This window comes from Oncorhynchus mykiss, chromosome 6, assembly GCF_013265735.2.
Source record: "Oncorhynchus mykiss isolate Arlee chromosome 6, USDA_OmykA_1.1, whole genome shotgun sequence".
In the NCBI taxonomy this organism is placed as follows: domain Eukaryota; kingdom Metazoa; phylum Chordata; class Actinopteri; order Salmoniformes; family Salmonidae; genus Oncorhynchus; species Oncorhynchus mykiss.
In genome coordinates this window covers 39,178,523-39,188,522 of record NC_048570.1, presented here as the reverse complement: position 1 = coordinate 39,188,522, position 10,000 = coordinate 39,178,523, and the positions used below count along the sequence as shown (strand labels likewise).

Here is a 10,000-nt window from a genome sequence, read left to right as displayed (position 1 = left end):
TGTGTGTGTGTGTGTGTGTGTGTGTGTGTGTGTGTGTGTGTGTGTGTGTGTGTGTGTGTGTGTGTGTGTGTGTGTGTTGCAGTGTCGTAAATCTTGCAGTCATTAGCAGATTCCAGTGAAATCTAAGAACTCCAGCTGTTCCTGCTCAAGTCTGGCTGTGCTGCCTGGACACTAGATAGTTACTACACACACACACACACACACACTCACAGAGAGACTCTATCGCACAAAGACCCTACTCACACACACTGCCCAATAGATAGAAAGCCTGCACACTCCACCCAACTACCCAAACATTCATCTCTCTCTCTCTCTCTCTCTCTCTCTCTCTCTCTCTCTCTCTCTCTCTCTCTCTCTCTCTCTCCCTCTCTCTCTCTCTCTTTAGCTCTCGCGCTCTCTTACCTGAGTAGTGGTCCAGTGCCATTCTTGGTGGTCCCCCCTACGATCAGCTCTTCCTGCCAGTGCATGTACTTCCTGGAGAGGCCATGGCATCCGCCAGTCAGGACGCGAGCCACGTCAAAGGGCTGCAACACAACAACATGGGTATGTGTCTGCATGGGTGTGTGCACGTATGGGTGTATGGATGCATGTGTACATGTACTGTACATGGATATATATACAGTGCCTTGCGAAAGTATTCGGACCCCTTGAACTTTGCGACCTTTTGCCACATTTCAGGCTTCAAACATAAAGATATAAAACTGTATTTTTTTGTGAAGAATCAACAACAAGTGGGACACAATCATGAAGTGGAACGACATTTATTGGATATTTCAAACTTTTTTAACAAATCAAAAACTGAAAAATTGGGCGTGCAAAATTATTCAGCCCCCTTAAGTTAATACTTTGTAGCGCCACCTTTTGCTGCGATTACAGCTGTAAGTCGCTTGGGGTATGTCTCTATCAGTTTTGCACATCGAGAGACTGAAATTTTTTCCCATTCCTCCTTGCAAAACAGCTCGAGCTCAGTGAGGTTGGATGGAGAGCATTTGTGAACAGCAGTTTTCAGTTCTTTCCACAGATTCTCGATTGGATTCAGGTCTGGACTTTGACTTGGCCATTCTAACACCTGGATATGTTTATTTTTGAACCATTCCATTGTAGATTTTGCTTTATGTTTTGGATCATTGTCTTGTTGGAAGACAAATATCCGTCCCAGTCTCAGGTCTTTTGCAGACTCCATCAGGTTTTCTTCCAGAATGGTCCTGTATTTGGCTCCATCCATCTTCCCATCAATTTTAACCATCTTCCCTGTCCCTGCTGAAGAAAAGCAGGCCCAAACCATGATGCTGCCACCACCATGTTTGACAGTGGGGATGGTGTGTTCAGCTGTGTTGCTTTTACGCCAAACATAACGTTTTGTATTGTTGCCAAAAAGTTCATTTTTGGTTTCATCTGACCAGAGCACCTTCTTCCACATGTTTGGTGTGTCTCCCAGGTGGCTTGTGGCAAACTTTAAAAGACACTTTTTATGGATATCTTTAAGAAATGGCTTTCTTCTTGCCACTCTTCCATAAAGGCCAGATTTGTGCAATATACGACTGATTGTTGTCCTATGGACAGAGTCTCCCACATCAGCTGTAGATCTCTGCAGTTCATCCCGAGTGATCATGGGCCTCTTGGCTGCATCTCTGATCAGTCTTCTCCTTGTATGAGCTGAAAGTTTAGAGGGACGGCCAGGTCTTGGTAGATTTGCAGTGGTCTGATACTCCTTCCATTTCAATATTATCGCTTGCACAGTGCTCCTTGGGATGTTTAAAGCTTGGGAAATCTTTTTGTATCCAAATCCGGCTTTAAACTTATTCACAACAGTATCTCGGACCTGCCTGGTGTGTTCCTTGTTCTTCGTGATGCTCTCTGCGCTTTTAACGGACCTCTGAGACTATCACAGTGCAGGTGCATTTATACGGAGACTTGATTACACACAGGTGGATTGTATTTATCATCATTAGTCATTTAGGTTAACATTGGATCATTCAGAGATCCTCACTGAACTTCTGGAGAGAGTTTGCTGCACTGAAAGTAAAGGGGCTGAATAATTTTGCACGCCCAATTTTTCAGTTTTTGATTTGTTAAAAAAGTTTGAAATATCCAATAAATGTTGTTCCATTTTATGATTGTGTCCCACTTGTTGTTGATTCTTCACAAAAAAAATACAGTTTTATATCTTTATGTTTGAATCCTGAAATGTGGCAAAAGGTCGCAAAGTTCAAGGGGGCCGAATACTTTCGCAAGGCACTGTATGTGTGTGTGTGTGTGTGTGTGTGTGTGTGTGTGTGTGTGTGTGTGTGTGTGTGTGTGTGTGTGTGTGTGTGTGTGTGTACCTTGGTGGTGTTCTTGTTGGGAGCCGTGAGGGGACAGTCGGGGTCTTGGGGGTTGAGACAGGGTCGGTCCATGTAGCCGTGTCCCACGTCAGCCTTCTCCAGCATCTCCTCCCAGCTGTCCACCTGGAACTTCAGAGTCCGCAGCTCCGTCAGGAACTCCTTGGGGTCAAAGTTGGTCCACTGCAGAGGGGGCTTTCCACTGCGGAGGGGGAGGGACACACACCAGAGTGATCAGAATGACCAGATCATACACACACACACACATAGCTAGGCTAGATGAGTTTGTTCCTCACTGCCCTCTCTCGTCTCACCATCAGCATCAGCATTAACTCTCCCTCTCTCTGGTTCAGATCACATTGTATGTGTTTAACCAGACTCGGGTCAGTTTCCGGGCCTCCTAACCCATAGTAAAAACCTTTTTTATTGTCGGGGGTAGCAAAGGAAACACACACACGCAGAGAGAGAGAGAGAGAGAGAGAGAGAGAGAGAGAGAGATCTGCTGAATATTACTGTAGTGGGGAACTATTAGACACTGAAGGGCCAGACAATGGTGTGAGGCCCCGAGCTGGAGAGAAACAAATGCCAGCGATGTGCCTGCCAGATACAGTGACACAGCCCAATGTTTCGGGTCGGTTTAATCCAGTTGCATGTCTGTGTTGGGTGTCTAATAGTTGGGGTTGTGTGTGATTGGCAGCCACTAGGAGAGGTGGGTAAACACACCTCCAAATCACAGAATGACACAATCTCCAACATCTCGAAGAACATTCCAGAATCCAACGCTACAGAACCGCCAAAAATGTGGAGATCCGCCCAGTCGGAGGAGCTGATACTAGACGTCTGTCAATAGTCGTGGTTTCCAGATCTACAGGCTGTGATGTGGGTACAATGACGTGTGTTTGTTTTGTGTGTGTGTGTGGTGTGTATACTATGTACTCACGGGAGGTAGAACATTCCAGACTGGAGCTTGGCTCCCTCCCAGAAACAGTCCAGGGGCGTGATGATGAGACAGGGGTGCAGCTTCTCAATAATCTGACAGGGGACAGCAGGCACCGTGTTACCACTGACGCTCCAATCACTACATTGTAACTAGAGGTCAACCGATTATGATTTTCCAGCGCCGATACCGATTATTGGAGGCCCAAAAAGGCCGATACCGATTAATCGGCCAATTTATTTTTAAAAAATGTTTTATTTGTAATAATGACAATTACAACAATACTGAATTAACACTTATTTTAACTTAATATAATACATCAATAAAATACATTTAGCCTCAAATAAATAATGAAACATGTTCAATTTGGTTTAAATAGTGCAAAAGCAAAGTGTTGGAGAAGAAAGTAAAAGTGCAATATGTGCTATGTAAGAAAGCTAACGTTTCAGTTCCTTGCTCAGAACATGAGAACATATGAAAGCTGGTGGTTCCTTTTAACATGAGTCTTCAATATTCCCAGGTAAGAAGTTTTAGGTTATAGTTATTATAGGACTATTTCCCTCTATACCATTTGTATTTCATTAACCTTTGACTATTGGATGTTCTTATAGGCACTTTAGTATTGCCAGTGTAACAGTATAGCCTCCAGTCCCTCTCCTCGCTCCTCCCTGGGCTCGAACCAGCAACACAACGACAACAGCCACCATCGAAGCAGCGTTACCCATGCAGAGCAAGGGAAACAACCACACCAAGGCTCAGAGCGAGTGAAGTTTGAAACGCTATTAGCGCGCGCTAACTAGCCAGCCATTTCACTTTGGTCACACCAGCCTCATCTCGGGAGTTGATAGGTTTGGTGTCATAAACAGCGCAATGCTTGACGCACAACGAAGAGCTGCTGGCAAAACGCACAAAAGTGCTGTTTGAATGAATGTTTACGCGCCTGCTTCTGCCTACCACCACCCAGTCAGATACTTGTATGCTTGTATGCTCAGTTAGATTATATGCAACACAGGACACGCTAGATAATATCTAGTAATATCATCATCCATGTGTAGTTAACTAGTGATTATGATTGATTGTTTTTTATAAGATAAGTTTCATGCTAGCTAGCAACTTACCTTGGCTTACTGCATTTGCGTAACAGGCAGTCTCCTTGTGGAGTGCAACGAGCGAGAGGCAGGTCGTTATTGCGTTGGACTAGTTAACTGTAAGGTTGCAAGATTGGATCCCCCGAGCTGACAAGGTGAAAATCTGTCGTTCTGCCCCTGAACGAGGCAGTTAACCAACTGTTCCTAGGCCGTCATTGAAAATACAAATGTGTTCTTAACTGACTTGTCTAGTTAAATAAAGATTAAATAAAGGTGTTAAAAAAAAACGCAAATCGGTGGCCAAAAATACCAATTTCCGATTGTTATGAAAACTTGAAATCGGCCCCAATTAATCGGCCATTCCGATTAATCGGTCGACCTCTAATTGTAACCTCACGTTATAGTAACCTCACATTATAGTAACATCACATTATAGTAACATCACATTAATCATTCTGAATGGTCTGACAGGGGACAGCAGGCACCGTGTTACCACTGACACTCTACCACTATGAACAACGCTCTACCCCTCTGTATACGAGGCAGTGTTTGGTGTAGAAAGAGAGAGACAAACTCAGCTCACTCATGCTTACCTGGTCCATAAAATGAGCTTCGGTAACAAGTTCTCCTGATTTGTAGCATAAATGTTCCAATTTCCATTGTCTGAAAAGACAAAATATAATTTACCACAGCAGGTTCAGACCGATCAAAAACATAATTTGTTTGAACGTGTGTGTGTGTGTGGTGCGTGTGTGTGTGTGTGTGTGTGTCACCTGTTAAAGAGGTAAACGTGCACTCGGCTGGCCCTGATAGCTGAATCCAGGTGCTGTTGCAGCGCCTCCACAGTGAGCACGTTAGCGCCCTCCTGCCGCGGCGTCTGGATCATCAGCTGGGGACTGAACATGGCCTCCTCGCCCATCTTCTGACGCGTGTACTTCAGCTCCTGATTCACCCTGCCGCCCACTGCACACCAGAGGAGACACACACACACACACGCGCGCGCGCGTTCAGTCTGATATTATATGACATACACATCTTCCCGAACCTGGTTGGATTTCGAACACGTACATTCCACCTTTCTGTAACAACGAATACAATCAAACGGATTCATGTATCAATCGTCCTGAAAGAGCAGTAAAGGCATGTGATGACCTTGTCAGCCCCGCCACACTAATCGCTGTTACCGAAACCTGTCCTAATTGACTTAGAATGTCAGTACGGTGTCATAAAAGGCCAGTCTCGGCCTCAGCGTTTGGCTCCCCAGCCCTACAGTAGTAAGAAAGGAGGGAGACACTCCCTCCCTCCCTCCCTCTCTCACTTTGTGGCGTGGTGAGGCTAAGCCCTGTGCGTGAGCTCCCAGCCCCTCCAGCTACAAAAGCAGCCTTATGGTAGGGCCGTGGCGGTCTTGGAATGTGAGGTTAAGGTAACTGGCCGGGCCAATGTACACGGTCACCGAGGTAACCGTTTAGGGGGGGGGGGTGTGTACAAAATTCTGTTTGTACACTTGTTTACATGGATATGCTTCTAAATAAAACCGATTTGAAACAAGCCATTACACTTCGTTATTACCATGGCATTTCGTTATTATTACTCAGGTCATTACTTATAAATATTCATCAACAAATGAAGAAATGCCAGGTTGGATGGGATCTGTTCCATTTTTAAAGAGTCAAAATACAAAGAAATGCCGACTTTGTCCTTGACTGTTGGCTTTTCTACATACATATTTTTAAAATCCAAATCCTATTTTGACGCACAAACAAACAAAGTCCGATGGGTTTTCTCCCACTTTTCCCGAAATATTCGCGTAACGTCATAAACCGTGCTGCTGCGGCCATTCGATGGCACTGACACTGACATGTTTTCTTCAAAGAGAGGACGCCGTAATGAGAGATATACTGTAGCCCAAGCTATCGAAAAGATGAAATCGTGACAGGAGTGTTTGATTCTCATTAAAGAGATGGAGTCCAGACAGGCTACTTTAGGAAACTTTCTGAGCGGACGTATAGACCAATAGAGAGAATCAGCCAGCTCTCACATGCACGTAAAAGCAGCCGCCAAACAAAACCACCAGCGTGTCAGACACAGGAGCAAACATTTCTCCTTTCCTTAAAACGTATAATAAAATCTAGGCCTAACCTTACACTCTTAGAAAAAAGGGTGCTATCTAGAACCTAAAATGGTTATTCGGCTGTCCCAATGGGAGAACACTTTGAAGAACCCTTTTGGTTCCAAGTAGAACCTTTTTAGGTTCTATGTAGGACTCTTTCCACAAAGGATTCTACATGGAACCGAAAAAGGTTCTCCGTGGAACCAAAAAGAGTTCTTCCTGGAACCAAAAAGGGTTCTCCTATGGGGACAGCCGAATAACCTTTTTGGAAACGTTTTTTTTTAAGAATGTAGGCTTTCTGAAAGTAGGCTATAAGATAATTAATTGACAAGGAAAGTACGAAGGGGACAGCTTCGCTATCGCATGACGATGAAATTGACAATCATTCAAATCAAAACCAATACACGCAACATGCCCATGGCCTATTTATCAGCTATGCTGATTATCGAGGGGGAGAGTGTTAGAAAGATTTTTCAAATACTGTGATGAACTATTATAATTTGAATGGATGTAAAAAAAAACAACATATATATATATATATATATATATATATATATATATATATATATATATACATGTAAACATTACTTTTTTGACTTACTGTGCGAGGTGAACAAACATTTTCTACCTCCCAAACCCTCCAATCCTGCTGGCCACTCCCTCAGTCTCTACCTCCCAAGCCCTCCAATCCTGCTGGCCACTCCCTCAGTCTCTACCTCCCAAAACCCTCCAGTCTCTACCTCACAAAGCCCTCCAGCCCTGCTGGCCACTCCCTCAGTCTCTACCTCACAAAGCCCTCCAGCCCTGCTGGCCACTCCCTCAGTCTCTACCTCCCAAAACCCTCCAATCCTGCTGGCCACTGCCTCAGTCTCTACCTCCCAAAACCCTCGAAACCTGCTGGCCACTGTCTCAGTCTCTACCTCCCAAAACCCTCCAATCCTGCTGGCCACTGCCTCAGTCACTCCATCCCATAACCCTCCAATCCTGCTGGCTTCTGTCTCAGTCTCTACCTCCCAAAACCCTCCAATCCCGCTGGCCACTGCCTCAGTCTCTACCTCCCAAACCCTCCAATCCTGCTGGCCACTCCCTCAGTCTCTACCTCCCAAGCCCTCCAATCCTGCTGGCCACTCCCTCAGTCTCTACCTCCCAAAACCCTCCAATCCTGCTGGCCACTCCCTCAGTCTCTACCTCACAAAGCCCTCCAGCCCTGCTGGCCACTCCCTCAGTCTCTACCTCACAAAGCCCTCCAGCCCTGCTGGCCACTCCCTCAGTCTCTACCTCCCAAAACCCTCCAATCCTGCTGGCCACTGCCTCAGTCTCTACCTCCCAAAACCCTCGAAACCTGCTGGCCACTGTCTCAGTCTCTACCTCCCAAAACCCTCCAATCCTGCTGGCCACTGCCCCAGTCACTCCATCCCATAACCCTCCAATCCTGCTGGCTTCTGTCTCAGTCTCTACCTCCCAAAACCCTCCAATCCCGCTGGCCACTGCCTCAGTCTCTACCTCCCAAACCCTCCAATCCTGCTGGCCACTGCCTCAGTCTCTACCTCCCAAAACCCTCCAATCCTGCTGGCCACTGCCTCAGTCTCTCCCTCCCAAAACCCTCCAATCCTGCTGGCCACTGCCTCAGTCTCTCCCTCCCAAAACCCTCCAATCCTGCTGGCCACTGCCTCAGTCTCTACCTCCCAAAAACCCTCCAATCCTGCTGGCCACTGCCTCAGTCTCTACCTCCCAAAACCCTCCAATCCTGCTGGCCACTGCCTCAGTCACTCCATCCCATAACCCTCCAATCCTGCTGGCTTCTGTCTCAGTCTCTACCTCCCAAAACCCTCCAATCCCGCTGGCCACTGCCTCAGTCTCTACCTCCCAAACCCTCCAATCCTGCTGGCCACTGCCTCAGTCTCTCCCTCCCAGAACCCTCCAATCCTGCTGGCCACTGCCCCAGTCTCTCCCTCCCAAAACCCTCAAATCCTGCTGGCCACTGCCTCAGTCTCTCCCTCCCAGAACCCTCCAATCCTGCAGGCCACTGCCACCGTCTCTCCCTCCCAAAACCCTCTTATCCTGCTGGCCACTGCCTCAGTCACTCCCTCCCAGAACCCTCCAATCCTGCTGGCCACTGCCTCAGTCTCTCCCTCCCACTGCCTCCATCTCTGCCTCATCGGGTGTCATTTTCTGTTCATTTCCCAATGACTCAACATGTTGAACTGCCACCCGTTTGTCGACACGCAGCAGGTGATCTGCCCTGTCCTTATAACCTGTTTAAAGACATAATCCGTATTTGATGAAACTGACACATCTGTTTGGGACAACAAAGAAGGTACTTCAACAAACTGTTATTTTCCCCTCGGACATCATTTCTGGACCCTCCTCTCCTCCGGTCCATCAACACAACCAAAACAATAACAAAGGCTGAGCTGGTGAGGTTGACACACAGAGCATTTCTACTCTACTGAGTCATTGCCACAGACCATCTCTGCTCACCCCTGACCATTGTCAGACTAAAATGACGCAGAATGTCAAGACAGGTCACTATTCCAACAGCCATGTCACATCGTTGCCTATCACACACACACACACACACACGCACACACGCACGCGCGCGCAAGGCTCTGTGAGAGAACCGAGCTGAAAAATCTGTTTGAAAATCTGTTATGTTTTATATGCTCTAATTCGATTGCTCGACTACAATTCATGAAACAGGAAACAGGCATAGGCGGAATATTTTCAGCCTATTGTAATCGTATTAAAGTTGAACATAAGCATGCTATTCGGTCCAGGGCCAGACCACCCAGGCAGACCAGAGAGCAACGTGGAGGGAGGGGGCCATGTCTGTGCGTATTAGGGAAACGCACTTGATTTCCCCCCCCGACCCAAACACAGCGCTCCCATCCGATCCGGGTTGAGTGCGTGTTTAGAATAGACATCATTAATAGCAGGCCTGAGTTAACCAGAGACGGACAGAAACATGCTTTCTCCTGCTCTCGCCGCTCCCCCACATCTACCACGACCCACACACACAGGCCAGCATGGAACTGATTTACAACTCATGGAACTGTGTGTGTGTGTGTCCTGTCCAAAAACAGCCCCCTAGACCGTAGGCACTAGTGTAGAGCTTAGAGGATTTGATGGGTGTAAGCTATGTGTTACACCTCTCTACCTTTCCCTCTGAATTTCCTCCATATTGCTTGCACCTATCCAGTCCTCTCAGAGTCTGCTTTAGGGTGTAGGGTGTAGGGTGTAGGGGGCTAATGGGGTTATTTCTGGACGGGACAAGGCCAATGTCACGAGAGTCAATGTCACTACACACAACAATGTGCCACGCAACACTATACTCGAGGACACACAGAGCATGTACAAGTTTTCAAAGTGCACTAACAAGCCTGGCTAGCACTTGACAATGTTCTTATTACCATGTAATGATTTGTGTGGGTACTGTGTAAGTATTGTGATATACTCACGGTTATACTGCCCTTTCAGCAGTAACCTTAGTCCTAAGTGCAGTACAACAACAAACAACTGCAGTACTTGTTATACCCCTCTTGAA

At 46.7% G+C, this 10,000-nt stretch overlaps 1 protein-coding gene across 2 annotated transcripts in view; it reads right to left on the bottom strand.

The window, feature by feature from the left end:
- ptch1 (patched 1) overlaps positions 1 to 10,000 on the bottom strand; it is a 79,399-nt gene that overhangs the window by 46,352 nt on the left and 23,047 nt on the right. For both annotated transcript variants that reach the window (XM_036980081.1, XM_036980080.1), the window contains exons 3-7: positions 5,120 to 5,309; positions 4,940 to 5,009; positions 3,262 to 3,353; positions 2,325 to 2,523; positions 403 to 524 (exon numbers count right to left, since the gene is read on the bottom strand). In XM_036980081.1, the coding sequence (XP_036835976.1) occupies positions 403 to 524; positions 2,325 to 2,523; positions 3,262 to 3,353; positions 4,940 to 5,009; positions 5,120 to 5,309 (673 nt within the window). The remainder of the gene's footprint in view (positions 1 to 402; positions 525 to 2,324; positions 2,524 to 3,261; positions 3,354 to 4,939; positions 5,010 to 5,119; positions 5,310 to 10,000) is intronic.